The sequence below is a fragment of the Rhincodon typus genome, chromosome 22 (assembly GCF_021869965.1).
Source record: "Rhincodon typus isolate 14 chromosome 22, sRhiTyp1.1, whole genome shotgun sequence".
Lineage (NCBI taxonomy): Eukaryota > Metazoa > Chordata > Chondrichthyes > Orectolobiformes > Rhincodontidae > Rhincodon > Rhincodon typus.
This window is the reverse complement of record NC_063353.1, coordinates 19,144,516-19,165,010: the sequence shown is the minus strand read 5'-3', so window position 1 is coordinate 19,165,010 and position 20,495 is coordinate 19,144,516. Positions and strand designations below refer to the sequence as shown.

The 20,495-nt window shown below is 39.0% G+C and overlaps 1 protein-coding gene across 3 annotated transcripts in view; it reads left to right on the top strand.

The window, feature by feature from the left end:
* The window catches only part of celsr1a (cadherin EGF LAG seven-pass G-type receptor 1a), a 306,739-nt gene that overhangs the window by 155,347 nt on the left and 130,897 nt on the right, over positions 1-20,495 (top strand). For all 3 annotated transcript variants that reach the window (XM_048610171.1, XM_048610170.1, XM_048610168.1), the window contains exon 4: positions 11,882-12,104. In XM_048610171.1, coding sequence (XP_048466128.1) covers positions 11,882-12,104 — 223 coding nt within the window. The remainder of the gene's footprint in view (positions 1-11,881; positions 12,105-20,495) is intronic.

The window sequence follows — 20,495 nt, the reverse complement described above, 5'->3', positions numbered from 1 at the left end:
GGGTGCCACAGGGTTCGTTCCTTGGACTCCATCTATTTACAGTCAACATTAAGACTTGGATACAGTGATAGAAGGCTCTATAGCCACATTTGCGGACAACACTAAAATAGGTGGGACAGGAAATTCCAATGAGGAAATAAGAACCTTACAAATGTATATAGTTAGGTTAGGAGAGTGGGCCAAAATGCAGCAGATGGAGTTTAATGTGGGTAAATGTGAAGTCATGCATGTTGGTCAGAAAAATGGGAGGCTGACATATTAGCTAAATGGGGAGAGACTTCAGGGTGCTCCGGTGCAGTAGGATCTGGGTGTCCTCATTCATGAGTCACAGAAAACTAGTGTGCAGGTACAGCAGATAATAAAGAAAGCAAATGGAATGTTGGCTTTTATAGCTGAAGGAATAGAATATAAAGGTGAGGAAATATTGTTCCAACTATACACGGCATTGGTGAGACCGCATCTGGAGTATTGTGCACAGTTTTGGTCCCTTTATTTGAGGAAAATTGTAGTGGCCTTGGATGCAGTTCAGAGGATTTTCACTAAATTGATTCCCGAGACGAGGGGTTTGTCGTTTGCGGAGAGATTGAACAGTTTAGGCCTATACTGCCTGGAATTTAGAAGAATGAGGGGAGATCAAATTGAGGTATTCAAGATGATAAAAGGTACAGATAAAATAGATGTGGAGCAGATGCTTCCTCTTGTGGGCATTTTAGTGGGACAAGAGGTCATAGTCTTAGAATAAGGGGTAGCAAATTTAAAACAGAATTATGGAGAAAGTACTTCTTCCAAAGGGTTGTGAATCTGTGGAATTTGCCACGCCAAAATGCTGATACAGTGAGTAAATTTAAGGAGGAGTTAGAAAGATTTTAAATTGATAATGGGCTGAAAGATTATGGAGAGAAGGCAGGAAAACGGAGGTGAGGAGCACATCAGCCATGATCGAATGGAGGAGCAGACTTCAAAGGGCCGAATGGCCTAATTCTGCCCCTGTATCTTATGAACTTGACAACAGAATGCTATAAATGTTGAAAACTATGTACTTTGATCAGAAATCTTAATGAACAGTTCAAATTTTGAATGGTATAGATTTAAAAAAACAAGTCTTAATGGATTTTTATGGATGGATAGTCGTCTTCTGCTTCAGCTCTGACCTGTTCGTGCCTCAGTGGATGTAACACCAATGTGGCTGGAAATATGCTTAGAAATGACCTGCACTCTCTCCTGTTATTCTAACTGGTTTCAGGAGGGTCATCGGCTGATGTCAAGTATGGATGGACAGGAAAGCTCTGTATTTATGTTGTGGGACCTTTCGCAAATGCTTCACAATCAATGAACTATATTTTTAAAAATGTAATTTTTGTTTGTAGAAAAATAAGGAAACCAGTTTGCATAAAAAAAACAGACCCACAGTAGCAATGAGGTAAATGACCAGAACAGGTTTTTTATTGATAGCAATTGAGATAAAGTTTCCAGAGGCCATTTGATAAGGTGCCACATAAAACCTTATTGTAGAAGATAGGAGCTTGGTGGTAATGTATTAGGGTGAATTAAGAATTCATTAATGAACAGAAGACAGAATGGGGGTTAATGGGTCTTTTTCAGATTGGGAAGACATCAGTCGTGGAGTGCCGCAGGGATTATTGCTCAGCTCTGAATTATTTATTATCTATACAAATGACTTGGAGGAAGGAGCAGAGTAAAATGTATCCAATTTTGCTGCTGATGCAGAAATAGTGCATGTTGTAATTAGGGTGTATGGAATATGCAAAGGGAAATATAGGTTGAGTAGGTGTGTGAAAACTTGGCAGATAGAGTTTATTTTAGCAAAGTGTGAGGCTGTGCACTTTGGTAAGAAGGATCAAAAGGCAGACTTTTATTTAAATGGAGAGAGAGACTCTTCAAAAAAGTGCAGAGGGATCTGGGTATTCTTGTGCATGAATCATAAAAGATAATTACTTGCTGAACCTGTATTTTAAGAAGGCAGATGGAATTTGGGCCTTTATTGCCAGAAGGCTGGAGTTTAAAAATAGAAAGTTGTATTGTCTTGAAGCCATCATCTTGTTGAAAAGCGAGATGGAAATGCAATGAACACATACATCTTTGACATTAACCTAACATTATTCATTGTGGTCGGTTTTAGCATATAGTTACACTTGACGACAGATTTGTCTGACATGAAAGACTGTTTGTGACCAGTATTTGGAGTTCTGTATCTTCAGTTGCAGTGTTTGGACTAATTTTCAGTTGGTCTTGCTCGTCTATGACAAGGTCACCTCACTGAGCTTGCATCACAGATAAATAGTACATTAATAAACAGTGGCATTCAATTAATCAGTTAGGGTTAAAAGTTAATACATAAAGTCTGAAGTGATATTTCCACCAGTTGAGGTAACAGATGGATCTATAATTTCGCAACCAGCCACATCCTTCCTTATATGGTGGTAGTATATGGAAACTAAATTCCTACTTTAATTTGGAATAATAATTAGAAGCCTCTTCAACAGATGTTCCATTATGCATGGAGAAGGGTGAAGAGAAGAGCGATCCAAATTTAACTTTTTTTTTACAAAGGTTCAAACACATTGGACAGCTTGTCCAAATCCAAACAACCTTCAATTTCTTCAGGGACTATTAAGTGGTAGCATTGAATTTGTAATCTGTAGCTTGTACCTTGCTCATGAATAAAATAGAAAACACTGGAAATGCACTGTGCAAGCATTTGAAGACCGAAGATGTTTTAGGTAAAGTTCCTTCGCTGGATCTGCAAAATGAAATCTATGATGCTTTGTGGGATAACAAATTAAAGAGAAGATGAGAAAATGTAAGTGAACGAAATATATTACCAGTAACTGAAAAGATTAGAAGTAAATGAAAATCGAAGAACTGAATTGAACGTAGGATTTATAGAAAGATTTTAACAGGGATGACACAAGAAAATAGGGAAGAACATCAGAGTAACAAAGAGATAGTATTAGGAGAAGTCTCAAAAATGCTGAAGAGAACAGAAAAATACTCCTACAAATATACTTGCAAGAAAATAATTATCAGAAGTACAATTGGATTCCTGGGAAGAGAGAATAATGATGTAATGGAGAGTGAACAGATATTGATCAGAATACTACAAACAGAAAGGGCAATCAAACTATTGATCCTGAATCAGAGGTAAGGAAAATTAATAATCTCTTTAAACTGTCTTTGGAATTTTTCATCCTTTCTAACAGAGTTTAGAAAAGGATTGTGTAAAGGGATTGCATCAATTGTGAAGGAATCTACCATAATTTTCTTGGAAAATAAATACATATCCTTGTAATTCAGCAACCCTTAACCTGGAAGCCATGCCAACAGGAAGAAAGTTGAAATGCGTTACCCTGTGGCTGACTGGAAGACTGGAGAGCTGCAGAAAGAAAGAAATCTGCACATAAATGCAAGAACTTTTGGATGGACTGTGCCAATTGGCTAAAAAGGTTGAATAGCTGGGAAACATTGAACAGCTGAATGTTTTACTGGAAAGTTGACCTGTTAAACAAGAGCTCTAGAAAGCTATGGCATCAGGATTGTCACAGCTTGAGGGAGACAGTTGTAGAAATATGGCTAATGATAATTGTACCCACGAAACTCTGTGGTGAAAGCTGCTTTCAGATAGACTCCTTGCACACCCTGTTTGAATAAAGAACAGCATATTCTGGAATTGTTTTATCAACATAATGCCACGTGTCATTGGAGAGTAAGGCAGGTGGTATTTTGGGATTCTATTAAGAAGATAAGTGGCCAATGTAATTTTTTTAAGAAAGGCATGTTGAACTAATCTGAATCTTTATAGGCCAAAATAATGTAGATTGGGAATATGTTTGAATCTTTCTTTCAAGATTAAAAATCAGTAAATATCTTGAAGAGTAAATAATTAGCCATTACCATCACAGGTTTAAGAAATAAGATTGTCCTTACAAACCTGAGAGCTATTTGAGGAGGTGATATGCTTGACAAATATAGTCTAGCTTTGAACAAGTTGCAAGACATTAATTGATAAGATTAATTGAGATTAGTAGGAAGATAACAAATTAAATCAGAGAGTGATTAGAGGGGAGGAATTCAAGTAGGAGTTAAGGTCAGCTTCTCAGAGTGGATGGAAATAGAGTCCTGCTCTGGGACTGCTTCGGTTTGCTATATATGTCAGTGATTTGGATCAAGGGTGAGAGAGAGAGAGTGCCGAGTCTACATTTGCAAAAAACACTGAAGTAGAAGACAGAGTAAATAATTCTGTAGACCACAGGAAGCTATTGGGTGATAAGAGATTAAAAAATCACAACTACACATTTGAATAGGAATAGTGAGGTGATGTAAAAGAGCAGAGAGATTCGAGAGCTGAGGTTGACAAGCTATTAAAAGCAGCACTTCAAGTGGATAAAGCCATAATGAAACTGAACAGCAAATGGAATTCTGTGTTTCTGGCAAGAGGTGTAGAACATAAAAGTCAAAATGCACATCTGTGAATTGTTTTGTAGGCTACAGCTAGAGTACAGTATTGCAGGTTTGGGCATACACCTTCGGAGGATATTGATCAGAGCCTTGAGAAATGCTACAGTTGAGGTTCACTAGCATGCTGCTGCCTTGTATGAGAAAAGACAAGCATGAAATTAGTCTGAAACATTTGGGTCCATTTTAACTGGAACAGAGGGATTTCTGAGGTGATTTACAGAGGTATTTAAAATGATGACAAGATATTACAGGGAAAATAGAAAACTCTTTCTAGTAGACAATGACTCGAGAACAAAATAAGACATAGATGTAAGATGAAATATGAGAGACTTGGGACAGAGAGCAGAGAATGTTTCTCAATACACTGCATTTACATTAACAGAGTTAGCGATTAAAGCAGACTCCATGTCAACATTTAGGAATAGGGAAGGTAAGAAGTTGAAGGAAAGAGGAAACCTGGCAGGTATGTAAGTCTGGGACTATTAATTGTGTGGAGAAGGATAATTGTTAACTCCAAATGGTTAAATCACATTAAATTCATGTTGTATTGTCTATGTCATTCTCTGCAACTACTGCTAGGAAGGAGCAGCTAGAGGATTTCAAAGCTTGTTAATGAATGTTTTGTTAAAAGGCTAAATTCAGGTGAAATATGCTGGATGATTGTATTAAAATCACATCAAAAATGTTGCAAAAGTTACTGTGAGATAAAAGACATGCAACTAATGCACAGTAGAAGGAAATGAAGTCAAGGAACACACAAGAAGGAGAAATTGGCAAGAAGATAGGAGAAAGGCCATGGTCAGAATTTGTTAGTCAGTTTTCAGATCAAAAAATTACACGGAAGCCAGAAGTAGAGTGAAATATTATCTCTGTTGCTCACCCTTTCAACTCCTCTGTCCATCTCTGGTCTCACCTCGGTGCCTTTGGCCTTCCAGAATATTCCGATAAAGCACAAAACAAACGTCATCGGAATATTCTGGAAGGCCAAAGGCACCGAGGTGAGACCAGAGATGGACGGAGGAGTTGAAAGGGTGAGCAACAGAGATAATATTTATACACAGAATGAAATATTCAGCAAGCAATTATTTGTCTACATTTCCCAATAGCGAGGAAACCCTCAGGTAGGGGCTGGTGTCGGGGTGGGGGGATGTGATTTGCAACTCCTGAGTTAAGCAATTCTAAGCATTCTTGTGAAACTGCTCGATGAGTTTTGTTTTGTAGAATTTGTTTCCCCTGTTATGGAACCAACTACGTCTGCTTTGATGTGATTTTTAAGCAGCATCTCTCACATCTTTCATTTCATTTAAATTTGGATAAATTGTCTGTAGCTACCCAAGTGCAGTAATAAACAAAATCCAAGCGATAGTGTGATTGATTTGAAGCTAACTGTCATTCCCTTTTTTGATGCTTTTAACTCAACGGCAAAATGAATGTGCAACAAAAACACTGCTTCACAAACAGCCTTGCATTTGCACAAAAAAAAATCTATTGTAAGGAGGACAGGAAGTGCCAAGTGACTCTGTCAACTACTTGATAAATTCCCTCCATGTGATGATAGGGCAGGGTATAATTCAGTGTAACACAATCTCCAATCTTTCCCTTCTTACTGCCTCCATATCCAATGAACTCTCTGCTTCCTGTGCATAGCAATTACATTCCTTTTCTTCCTTAATGCTCTCTTTTCCATAAACTAATTATTTGTAATGTCTTCAGGTGATGATAGTTGACTTGTCTTCATATGTCTAGGTTTGCCAGCATAAAAGGATTTAAATACTTGAAATCATCTACAAAATTGGATTATACAACAATTAGCTAATTACTTTTGAAACTGGCCCGGTTTCCTTTTCTGGAGAGTCAATCTGAAAAGAAGACAACCTAATAGTTACATTTACATGAGCAAGAATGAAGGTAACAGTGTAAGGTTTTACAAATGAAACTGAAATAATCAACGATTGAATGTTTAAGGTGCCTCCATTTGAAGTGGTGTCATCTGCGACTATGACTTGTGTACTGGTGAGAGAAGATGGAGAAAGAGACCCAAAATTGTCATGCATGTTTTGACCTTCAAATAAATGATCCACTTACATTATAATTTTTTTCTAGTAGTAACATTTAAAAGGAAATTATTTGGCAAAGAAGGCCAGTGCAGATAGGCAATGATGACCGGATCCCAGTTAGATGGCTACTGCAATTTCAGGTCCTTTTTGCTTTTTTTGGGCAGATGGTATGTAATAATAGATCGTATCAAAACACATCATCAGTGTACTCTTACAGAATATCCTCATGGCGAGTATTAGTAGGTTTCTGCCTCCCATTCCTGACAAGAATAATTTGTCTATTTTGTTGGGCCAGTGTTCTTTTAAATTGTTTTTTAATCTGGTGACAAATGTCTTTTTGAGGAGTTTTATCTTTGGTCAAAACAAGGGAATTCATTTGTGGAAAACATTTCGTAAAATGCAATCTTATCAAAGAACAAATAAATTTGTCAAGGTGCACAAATTTGTTGGTGGTGCTTACTTTCAATTTTGTAGGCTGTGGCTGGGCCGAAGTTGGGTGGGATAGTGAGTTGGTTACTTCCCATAAAAGGAAGATGATTGGTTAAATTACCAGTCTTGTTTGCGGGAGCTTGCTGGCTGTAATTTGGCTGCTACATTTACTGAATTACAGCAATGTCTACACTTTACAAAATACTTCAGTTGATGGTAAAGGGCTTTCCAGTGAGTAGTCAGTATTTGTGAAAGACATACATCAATGGAAATTGTTCTTCACAGAAAAAAAAACCATCTGTGTTGCAAGATAAAACACCTGCTTGATTTATAAAGGAAGATCACTGCAATTATATCTGAAATGATTCCAAGATTTTTCTGACTCAGAATTCGATTTCATGTTTTGATAACTCTCTAAAAAATAAGTTGTTGACATTAGTCATTGTTCTATTGGTATCTATCTGCCTCTGTCCAGCTTGCAATCTTTATTTAGTATATACCGCTCTTGCAGATTTTTTTTCCAAACTATTTCCGACTTGATGTATCTCTCTAGGATTGCTTCTCTGCTACTAAGCTTCAAGGCTGCAATATCTGTGTTAACAATAAACAATTAAAGGAGTAAAATTTGAACAGATATGGAGACCGTTGAGTAGGTCGGGTGTGGGGTGGCAGGAAGGTCAGGTGAGGAAATGATAGAATTAACTAGATTTGTCTTCAAAAGAGCCAATGCAGACCAAATTGAAAATCACATGGTATCTTTGACAATCCCATCATCCGTACAAATCTGTAAAATGTGTAAGCATCCTCCAGGTCGAAGCATTTTCTCAATCGAATTAACATCAGTGACTCTTATTGTTCTTGCTGTTAGTTCAGTTACTGTCGTAAGATACTTCCCCTGCATTTGTTTCATTAGCATCTCGAGTTGTGCTTGTGTGGAAAGTACAATGGTACGTTTTCATTCCACTTACTACTTTTAGCAGTAAGAAAGGGCGTGAGTATCAGGTAGTGCATCTTCTGTTTGTATTCGCGTCCAGTTTTGCCTCAGAAATGGTGCTCGAGTGACCCAGTTCAGTCCATGTCATTAACAGGAAAATGTACTGGAGGAGATATTTCGTTGACTGTTAAATGAATCTAGAGTTCCTGCTGGCTGGAAGACTGCTCGCAGGAACTGGATGCTCCAAGCTGTGCAGCTGCCCTTTCAGATTGGTCCATTGCAGATGTTTCAATCAGCAACTTCTATACACACCAGCAAGGTCACTGCAGGAGCACTGTGATGTGGGAAGTGGACGCTTCTTGACCACGAGACCAAAAACTGCTTTCAATGTATGCAAATAAAGCCCATAGCCACAAACATTTTGCACTCCCCATGCTTGAGGAGCACTGTAATTCCTGTCACCAAACAGGAGTTTGACCCCTGCTCTGTTCACTGACACGTGCGGTTTGTGCAGCTACTGAACTCATTGCTTTGCACTGCAGGGTACCGGGGCGGGGAGTGGTGGCATCTGTCAAATCTGGGCCATCATCGATGCAGGCAGCTACCTGGGATATCAGTGTCAGCGACATCACAGGCAATACAAATGCACTAGCGACTGTGGCATCAGAAAACACCGCCTTTGTGTAAATACCTGTATTGATTTGCCTGCTTGGCACCCCTCTTATCCATTTGAATAAGTCAAACCAGAAAACTGGCATAAAAGTCGTTCAGAAAGCCATTCCCACTCTTCAAATGTCACTTGGGCAATATATCATTCATTTTCCATGAAAAGAAACACATAGCCAAGGAACCACTCAGTTTCCAGCTTCACAGTTCATTTGATTCATAGGACCATCACATGGGAAAGTGGCAAGTACCTCTCTCTCTTCTTCTAATGGCACACTGGACCAAATTGGCAATGCAGCAGTCTTGTCAGTATATTGTAAGAGGCAGAGACGTCTTCACCACGTCCAACCAGCAGAAATAGCTATCCTTAAAAAAAAAAAATCAACTCGTGGGTCAGGTTGAAGAAAATGGATGCAGCTTCCCTCAAAACGGGCATCTTTGCTTTGCATTTGTACATGAGGGATTTATGTGGCACTGGAATTATGCATTTCATGTTTAAAAAGTTGCATTAGTACCTTGCCAATTATGTTTGAATAATACACTTTAAATTTGAGTTTCATTCTGTTATTTTGTGTAATGTTTTATTCCAATACTGTGTGGTGGTTTCCCCACCTTTTTTGCAACACAGAAACTAAGTTGCTTCCATTATCTTACTGTCAATGTATTTTGCAACAGTCTTGGGAGAAACATGAAAACATTCATCAACTAGAGACTCCATTGAAATTCATTCAGTTGAATATCTGTAATTATTATGTTTTCTACAAGGGTACAAAAATCCCTTGTGCTTTCCAGAAATGAATCTTTTCTATGCACGATTTCTTCAACACCTGAGTCTTAAAAGCACATTTTGATGAAAGAAATTTTTTAGAAAATGTTATTTGTATTCACCTGAAAATGATATTTGTCGATAATCCTTGCATCAACAAAATTCTGAAAGCCTGATAGGAATTTTGAAGAAGTGACTGTGAGGTAGCTTGTGAGCTTCAACTTTGTAAGTATTAGATCAAATGTTGTCCAAACACAAGCAAGTGAATGTTCAGTACGTACACTAATAACAAGCCACATACAGAAACAGAGCAGCTTTCAGAGGGCAAATCTTCCACATACTGCAAAATGGGTAACCTCTGAGTGTGCGAGGTCAGAAAATTTTAGTCTTTGTGTTTGACTTAGCGGTATTAAAGAGACACTTTGCATTGGAATCAAGTTAGTAGGAGGCATGCATTTGCCACATGATATGTGGTCTCTTTTATTATCTGCCTGTTCCAGTAGCATCGGTTATCCATCTTTGAAAAGCAATCTCACCAAAAATGCCTTATTTTGTTTGGTTCTTATGTTGGCTTTTATTTACAAAACAAAGTGTCTCGTGGTGCTGGTTCCTGTCCGTGCTTCTTGTACAGTCTAGGCATTGTATTTATGGTCACACCAAAGCTGTGCTTATTATCATCCAGAGGAATAATAAACATAATGCAATGAAAATTGTTATTTTTGTAGCTGAAATAATTTTAGTGCTGCTTTGGAATGACTTGAAGCATTTACAAGGAAGAACAACATCTGTTTTCTTGCAATGTAGAACATAGTTGAAGTATCCATAAAGCAGGATGGGACAAAGGGCACATTCTAAAGACATTTATCAGCACTGAGCCTGTTAGTTTCGTTACGTAAGTAACTGTCCCATGATTGTTAGGGCTGCAGCTTTATAACTACAAAACTGGATTTGCTGAGTTTCTCTGGCTTTGTCAAGAATCCGCTAAAGCAAGGTTTCTGTATTTTTTTCCATTGTTTGTTCTGCATTAATTCATTTTTTTTTTAAAGACACTTAGGCACTGAAATGGAAACCTTTGGCACTGAGTGAAACCACTGGACCAGGGTTAATTTAAGCAACTGAAAAGACCTCTCCTTCATCTTTGGATAATAGCCTAATCTCCCCTTTATAAAGCGTTGATGCTTGCCCAGTCCATGTGTGCCAAATGATTTCAAAACATGAAAGACAGTGGTGAAGTGTCAGGGCACTTTAAAAAGAAGGCCCCAACTGATACTGTCTGTGACATTGATACTAATTGGACTGTGACAGCTGCTATCAGACTTAATTAAATGCAGACAACCACCGCTTAGCCTGCTTTTCTTCCTCCCCTGAAGCAATTGGTCAAGTTTATAACAAAGCATTCTTCAAAACAATTCACAAAAACAAAATTCAGGATACAATAAACAGCAGTAGTATTAGCATTGTAAATTTCTCATTGCCCCCAAAAGCTGATGAAGAGGTTGAAATGGACTCTTGCCACTTACTGGTAAGGCCCAAAGTATTGTACCTTTGCTGAGTTGCAGATAATCTCCACCCTGAATCTTGGTTGGTTGATACACTTATTGCAAAAGACGCGTTGTTTCCAGTGATAAAATTGATCAATTAAAAGGTTTATGCTCCCACCAATGTGCACCTCCATTTTAGCAGCACATGTCATGTTAGCTGAAACCACACGGAGCATGGAGATGTCTTTATCAGAAATTAGGATCGTTGAAGGATGTAATACAGAAGGAAACTATTTGGCTCATGGTGCCAGTACCAGCTCGTTAGTAGATTAATCAATCTAATTAATCCCCAGTTTTCCCCTTTGCCAAGTAATTTGTTTCCCCCTCAGGTATTTGTCTCATGTTCTTCTGAAAGTTATTATGGAAGCTGCCTCTATCACCAGTTTTGGCAAAGCATTCCATACTTTGGGTATCCTGGAAAGAAGTAGTTTCAGAAGATGTGCAGGTTAAACCAGCACTTCAGTGATTTTTATTGGTGATATCATTCGTATTCCACAATCACATGTTGGGCAGCTTTTTTTTAATATTCTGGTATTTTAACCAAGTCCAAAATAGACTCTCAAAACCTTTGGCTATTTTTAGTAACTGGTGATATCAAGCTTAGAAAAAAGGCTGGAACCCGTTGCTTTATAGTTGTCAGTGCTGAATATTGAGTAAGTGGCATTCCACCATTTCTAACTGAGCCAAAATTAAAAATATCCCAATGACCTAAAACAACAGTAGTTGCAAGAGAATGATCAGGCGTGTGACAGTCCAGCGATCCATATTGAGCAGTTAATTCATTTATTCATAAATCATTATGTTTGACATAATGGAGAAGCTTGGAGATGGGTTTCAATATGTGTTGCTACAATCTTATCTTCAACTAAAAGTGCTGATACTGCAAGAACTGCAGTATATAATGAAAACAAGATAAGGACAAAAGCAGGTAAACTGCTCTTCTCAAAGATTGCTAGGCCTAATGATGAATTGTACACGATAGTGTAACTGTATATTCTCTCCTGTGTTTTAGGTGAACATTGTGAAGTGAGCAGTAGGTCAGGCCGCTGTGCACCTGGAGTCTGCAAGAATGGAGGAACCTGCATTAATCTACTTGTTGGTGGCTTCAGATGTGAATGCCCATCTGGCGAGTATGAGAGGCCGTACTGTGAAATGACGACACGTAGCTTTCCTCCACAATCCTTTGTGACTTTCAAGGGTCTACGGCAGCGTTTCCATTTTACTGTCTCCCTCATGTGAGTAAATCATTGAAGGCAATCTCATTCTATTAAATCTCCCAAGGAAGGGGAGCCCAATTCAGTGTTCATTTTGAACTGCACTGAAGCATGGGAGTCAAGATTGTACAACTCTGCCAATGACTTGGGCCGATATTTACCAAAATTTGGGAAGTAATAAAGACGACTTTCACGCTTGTGATGCAGAACTCTAGGACATAAGTACAGAATTGTACATTAGTACAGAACCATCACATCAATCAGGAAACTAGGATTCTTGGAAACTAGAACATAGTACCAAGGATGGGTTTTGGAAGTAAATTTGTCATTCTAGTAAAATGGTTATCTCGTTGACTCCACTTTCTCTTGTTGAGAAGATTGAGATAGAAATAGGTCGTTTTGGTCTTGGATCATGTTCCATCATTCAAAGTGGTAATGGCTGATCCAAACTTTAATTATATGTAGCCTCCTTTGCCCCTTTTACTTAAAACCTTAGCCAATAAAAAAAAGATCAATTGCAGATTATGTTTAACAATTGATCTGGCTTCAATTATAGTTTGCAGAAAAGAGTTCCAAGGTTCTCTAATACTTTGTGTAGAAATGTTTCTGAATTTTATCTCTGAATGACCTGTTCCTACTTTCTGCACTATGCTGCTAGTCAGACACTCGCAACCAGCAGAATCGATTTTTCTGGAAAGATTCTGTGTTCCTTGAAACACTTTAAACTACAGTCAACTCACTACTTGACCTTATAAATTCCAGGGAACGCAACACAGAAATCTGTAGAGTCTCCTAATAATTTAAGCTTAGATCCTGGTAAAAGTAGATTGCACTTATATAATTTCTATGGTGTTGTGCTCATAGTATTCCAGGTATTGTATGATAGTGACATAATGTTGAAATCTCTTGCCCATTAATTTAAGTCATCAATATCTCTGTCATTTTATACTTCCATCTATATTGCTTGTTATTCAATCTATTGTGTAATTGGCAATTCTGGTTATGTGGCTTTCTGGTTGCTCCTCGAAGTCATGAATAAGTGCAGCGAATAGCTGAGGTCCCAACACCTTGAAGGACACCTCTTAGCCCCATTATACCAATTAGAGCACTTGCCCATTGATTTTCCTATGTCTTTCTGTCCGCTTAGCCCATTTCCTCACCAGATCAATAAATTGTCATCAATTCCATCAGCTTCAATTTTGACCAATATATGTTATGAGGATTTTTATCATGTGCCTTCTGCACATCCTTAAATAATGTCCAGAGAAATTTCCCTGTCCGCTTCTTGAACCACCCCTTTTTAAAAAAAAAAAAGGTCATTCTGGTTCATGGGGCATGACCCACCTTTTTCAAAGAAAGCCAGGTTGGCGCTCTCTGCAAAGAGGACGGTGTGGACGGCCATGATAAATGCCGCAGACAGGCTAAGGAGGAAAAGTTTACCACTTATCCCAGTTGCACAGAATATAATTTATCACTTTGACAAGGGCTGTGTTGGTACTGTGGCAGAGGAAGAATATTGGAGTGAATCAAAGGTGGAATTGTGGGTACAATTTTGGGAGAAGATAACACATTTGTGGACTTTGGAGAGGAAATGAAGGTTGGAGGTCGGATTGTAGTTGACAAGGAAGGAAGATTTGAGGAGTTTTTTTTTTGAGAGGAGTGATGATAACAGATTTAAAGGAGAAAGAGACAGCACCTGAATAGAGAGAACTGTAAACTTTACAATTGCACTTGCACGTGACTCTGCAGGGGAAAGTGGATAATCAGCAACTTAGTTGGAGTAGGCTGAAGGAAACATGAGGTGGGTTAAAATAGACAAAAGGTGTACACATCACAATTTGTCCTTCTGCTTTCATTTCACTAGCATGTTTCTTATCTTCACTACCGATCTAATTACTTTACATTGTTTAGCTTTCCCTTTTTTAGCTGTCATGTCTAATACAGTTTCTGACGTATTATTCCAGTCTCCTTCCTTTTCTGTGTTTTTGAACTTGTTGTTATCCTACCCACCTGTTTATTGCTTCCATTTGCACATAGCTCATTACATTGAAATCCATGAGAGTCTGGTCTTTAATTTAGCCCTTTGTTCCCAGTGTTTTCCAAGAAGAATCTCTTGCCTGCTCTTCCCTGTGTCATTGATCTAAATATAGATCATAATGAAAGAATTCTTGCAAATCCCCTCCAATACCCTTTAAATGCTATTCAGGATCTCCCTCATCCTGCCACCGTTTAGGCATCATGTTACATGGGATTCTCAATCCTGATTATAATGAATAGTATCCCTTCTCTGAATTGTTGAATCCTCTACAACTGCCAGATTACCTTTTCCCTTCTCCTCCTTCCCTGCCTTGGACAGCCTCCTGCTGCCAGGTTCAATGATCATCATGCTTGCTGATGTAAGACCATAAGATATAGGACCAGAATTAGGCCATTTGGCCAATTGAGTTTGCTCCGTCATTCAATTATGGCTGATATGTTTCTCAACCCCATTCTCCTGCTTTCTCCCTGTAACCTTTACTAACCAAGAACCTATCTATCACTCGATGACTTGGCCTTCACAGCCCTCTGCGGCAATGAGTTCCACAGATTAACTACTCTCTGGCTGAAGAAATTCCTCCTCATCTCAGTTCTAAAGGGCCATTGCTTCACTCTGAGACTGTGTTCCCCCTTGGATCCTAGTCTCTCCTACTAGTGGAAACGTCTTCTCCACACCCATCCTATCCAAGCCTTTCTTTATCCTGTAAGTTTCAATCAGATTTCCACCCATTCCCCCAACCCCACCACCTTATTCTTCTAAACTCCACTGAATCAGACCCAGAGTCCTCAACCACTCCTCCATTATGACAAACCTTCACCTTCTGTATCATTCTTATAAACCTCCTCTGGGCCCCCTCCAACACCAACATATCCTTTCTTAGATACAGGGCCCAAAACTGCTTAAAATATTCCAAATGCAGTCTGACCAGTGCCTTATGCAGCCTCAGTAGTACATCTCTGCTCTTGTATTCTCGCCCTCTTGAAATAAATGCTAACATTACATTTGCCTTCCTAGCTGCCAACTGAATCTTAAGAGGATTCTGAACTTGGACTCCTAAGTCCCTTTGTGCTTCAGATTTCCAAAGCCTTTCTATTTGAAAATAGTCTATGCCTTTATTCTTCTTACCAAAGTGCATAACCTCTCAGTTTCCTGTGTTATATGACAACTACCACTTCTTCACCTACTTTCCTAGGGTGACCAAGTCCTTCTGCAGCCTTCCCGACTTCTCAACACTATCTATCCCTCCACCTATCTTTCTGTCATCTGCAAAGTTAGCAACAATACCCTCATTTCCTTTGTCAATCATTAATGTATATAACATGAATAGTTGTGGTCCCAACACTGATCCCTGCAGAACTCCAATAGTCACCAGCTGTCATCCTGAAATAGACCCCTCTATTCCCATTCTCTGCCTTCTGCCAATCAGCCAATCCATACCAATACTTTGCCCCTAATACCAGGGACTTTTTTCTTATTGAGCAGCCGCCTGTGCAGCACCTTGTGAAAGACCTTCTGGAAATCCAAATAGATCACTGGCTTTCTTTGTTTGTCGATTCTTCAAAGAATTCTAACAGATTTGTCAGACATGATTTCCCCCTGACAAAGCCATGCTGACTCAGTCCCATGTTACCCTGCACTTCCAAGTACTCTGAAATCTCGTCCATAACAATGAATTCTATAAATCTTACCAGCAACCGAAATCAGGCTAAGTGGCCTATAATTTCCTATTTTTTGCCTCCCTCCCTCCTTTAATCAGGGGTGTAATATTGGCCATTTTCCAGTCCTCTGAAACCCTCCCTGACTCCAGTGCTTCCTGAAAGATCACCACTGATGTCTCCACAATTTCCTCAACTATCTCCTTCAGAACTTTGGGATGTAGTCTGTTTAGTCTGAGTGATTTATCCACTTTCAACCCTTCAACTTCTCTTTAGTGATGGCCACTACACTCTCACCCCTGCTCCCAACTCCTTTGAAGTTCTGGTGCGCTCTTGATGCCCTCCAGCAGTGTTTATCGTTAGAGCATGCTGCGACAAGTGAAAGTACCTGTTGAACAGGATCAGTTTTGATAGAACACCACACTCTCTTTAACCTGGGCAGCCATCACTTTGCACTCTATTCATCAGATTAAATCCTTTCTGAACTTGCACCTCTTCTCCTGGTGGGACTGAAGTCTGGGGCAAGCTATCAGATAATACTGCCTCTCCTTTTGAGCGTTAGCTACAATTCACGCTCCAGCTTGGAGATTTCTGAGATGGAGACATTGACTGCTTGTGGGACAGTCTCGCTGTCCATGAATTCCTACATACTGCAATCCAGACACACAACCTGTTCCATCATATCTTAGTCTAGTCATCACAGAGATGCATTATTCATTTGTTGTAACTTTGTCATTTTTTTGTACATTAAACATTACACACTAAAACACTTCACAAAAATTCAAATACTTAATAAATACTTCAAATACTTAATGCCCTACACTCACGTGAACCACAGTAAGTACTGGAGGCAAAAGAAGCAGCACCTATCCCTTCTGCGCAGAATTCCCATCTTTTCCACACTCTTTCACAATGCATTCCAGTTATGACCTCTTTGGGCATCAGGTCTAAGCTGTTTACTTTTAATGACCCTTTTCAGTTACAGCCAAGTTATAATTGTTTGGTCAGCTTTCCTTCTTCCCTATAATTGATTCCTTCTTCAGGCCATCACTTACCATTGATGGATGGTTAATTTCCACTGACAGGTACCTTCTGCAAGCTAACTCGTGGTTCCTTTTTCAGTTTTAAAGTTCAAAATTAAATTCAAGTTTTAAATTCAATTTCTGTGTGTGTGTGTGTGTGTGTGTGTGTGTGTGTGTGTGTGTGTGTGTTATCTTGTATATACCAATACCATTATGTATCCAAGTTTTGCTGTTCATACAAAGATAGGTGGAAAAGTAAGTTGTGGGGAGGAGACAAAAAGGCTGCAAAGAGAGAAGGACAGTTTAATTGAGTGAGCAAGAGCATGGAAGATAGAATATAATGTGGAGAACTGTGAAAGGAAATGTGGAATATTTTTGAGTGGTGGGGAGGCATGGAATTGTTGGTATTCAAAGGGAACAGAGGTTTTTCTTAAAACATGAACAGACAGGGATAGCAAACAATTGGAAAAACAAATGGTGTGTTTGCCTTTGTTACAAAGGAACTAGAGTATAAAAACAGTCAAAATGTTTTGCTATACTTTTGTAAGGCCTTGGAGAGATGACACTTTCGGGATTGTGAACGGTTTAATGTTACCTAAGAAAGGTAGAGGGAGTGCGACAAAGGTTCACCAGATTGCTTTATGGGATGAGGGGATGTTGAGTAGACAAAGTCTGTATTCTCTAGAGTTTAAAAGAATGAAAAATATTCTAATTTAAACATGTCAAATTCTGATGGGACTGGGTTCTGAGAGGATGTCTCCCTGGCTAAAAAAACAGAATCAGATGTCACAAGCTCAGAATATAGGGTTAGCCATTTAGGACTGGGATGTGGAGAAATGCCTTCAGTTAAAAGGTCATGAAGCTTTGGGATTCTCTGCCCTGAGGATTGTACTGCTTAGTTATTAAATACTTTCAGGACAAAGAGGAATGAGTTATTGGATATGAAGGCAATTAAGGGATTTGAGAATAATGCAGGCAAACGGGAGTTGTGGTAGAAAAGTTGTGGTAGAAAATCACCCGTGATCCAACTAAATTGTAGAGCAAGTGCAAACAGCCAAGTGGCCAACTCCTGTTTCTTAAATTGTTCTTCAGCCTCTGGCTCTCCACCTCCAATTCTAGCCTTCTGTAGGTTTTGGATTTTCATTGCTCCAGTTGCCTAACTGTGAGCAATCCGCTCTAAACCTCTCTCCTCCTCTCGCATGCGACTTGACACCTAATTGACCAAGCTTTTACTCCATTATCCACTTATGTGACTCAGTGCCAAATTTTATTTGATAATTGCTCCTTTGAAGAGCTGTGGAACATTTCATATCTTTAGCATTTTAACTTAATAAATTATTGTTGCTTTGTACATTGTTTACCACTAGCCCAAGGGTAAAAGAGAGAACTAATGCTGTCTGAGAATTCACCCCAAGGTGATTCTTGGGGAGTTACACAACAAACACAGTCATTTGGGAAACACCATCACTTGCAGCAAAGTGAAGGAAAGCTATGGCAGATTCTCCAGCTGACATTGTATATATTGCACCCTGCCCAAACCCTGCAAGTTTCACTTACTGTTACAATGGTGGGAGCAGTTGTATTCAGAAGGACACTCTTCTGCACATTTTCAGGCCATGCTCCCTTTTGTGACCACTGTAGACTACCATCTGAGAGATTACTGGAGTGATCTGAGAGAGGGCAGTGCACGGTACTTGCCGTACCTGAAGGTGGTGGTGCTTCCTGAATGAGCAGACAAGCATGTCTCCTGAGCAGGCTGGAAACCAGTTGTAACAGCCACCTACATAAGATAGTTGTGGGACTTTTGCCAACAACGGCAATACTTGTGTTCTGTGTTGTGTGTTGTGCTCTTACAATGTGAAACACACTGTAAACCTCTCCGATTGTGACTTGGATTGTTAATTATATGTTCCCTTGCTTTCACTCTATTAATACTTATACTTGGAAATCAAGGATTATAATCTGTAGTTAGCATATTCTGTCTCTACGGAGACGTTTATGCAAATAGCTGATTTGTTCCTTTTTATGTTAAATTTGTATTTCAATCAATCTGCTCTCTGAATTCATTGGTTGGATTGATTTTTAATTTATGCACCCTGGCACCTTTCCAGGGAGATATAAAATATACCGGTTATTGAAGAATGCCTCTCATTTTTTCACAAAGAAGGTTTTGGCTCTACTTTGCATGAGTGCTGCTTTGTGCATGTTAATGAATTGGGGCAGCTCTTTATACAATGGGCAGCATGCTAAATTCCAAATACCCACTTGTTTAAGGTTGTCCAAGCACTGGTACACTTAACAAAGTCTATTGATGTCACCATGGAGATAATGCTTGGTACCCCAGAGATTCAAAGATAGAACAAAAACTTACTGCCAGCTTGTGTCTTTGGGAGTGACGAGAAATACAATAATTCTGTGATTTGATTTAGTGCAACAAAAATCATAAACAGAATATTATGACATAACCATTTGGCAAGTTTACAGGTCTACTACTGAGTATCCAGTCACACTTTGTGTCTTCTGTTTTTGTCCTAGCAATCAACAACTTTTTTTTTAAAAGAGAGAGCATTCTCCTCATGTTTAAAATGGGGACAACAGGTAGAGAACCCAAATCCTCTGGAGATGTGGCTGCTATCCTTAAACTCCAAAGGGAAAAATGTGAACCAAATTTTGAAAATCTAGAAAGCTGTGCATGTTTGCATGCAAAATTGTTGCAATTATCAGCATTTACGCTGAGAAAGCAATAGGAAAGCTTTCAGTGAAGAGATTTCTTTTACAGGTGCATATTTTTGAAAATATACTTTAAAAAAAATTTCTGGTATTCTCTAAGGATTAAAATCCCCTTTCAGCACCCTTCCGCAGTCGGCTAAAGCATTAATGAAATTACAGGTTTTCCTAATTGTACCCAGTTCAGTGTTTTGCAATAATTTATCTGATGTGTTAAGAAACATACAGTTCTAAGAGAATATGTGCTGTCAAGTGTCTACTATCATGCAGGAAACTTTTATAAATGTGCTGGGAAAGGTATTTAGCTGTTTGCTGTTCTTACATTTTTAAAAGTTTAGTTATGGTTCAAGTTCTGAGTTTTCATAATAAGTAAGGCCTTCCTGAGAGGAATATTGCAGTTCATTAACATGACTAATTACTGCAATGGTTGCGTACAAAGTAATCCAAGTATAAGGTGATTTTACCCCCAACACTCCAGTCAAACCTCAAATAATCATAGCCTTCATCGAGTTGACAAAAGTATTTTGTCTCTCTACCTTTTCATATCATTCCATGCAATTATCTCCATTAGTGTTACGTTCTGCTGTGATTTTTGAATTGCTACTTTCCCTCTCGGTCTCAGTCCAGGCTTTTCTATTTGGTTAAAAATCCTAGACATGGGCCGCAAGGAACAATATTAGCAGGAGACCGATCTGAAGTTGGTACTGAGTGGTGCCAGTTAAATGAAATGGCATTGGAAGAATGGGAAGCAGGAAGCTTGTGTAATGTTGCTGCCGGATCCAATCATTTACAGTAGCAGTTGGTGTGTTCCACTTTAACTGGTGCTTTGGGACTGAAATCGTTCAGGAGGAAACCTGAGAAAGAAACTGACTTGTGTATACGGTGACTCACAGTCACATTGTGAATGCCTAACTATAAAATTAACTTCCCATATTATTAGAGACAACAAGGTGTAGAGCTGGATGAACAC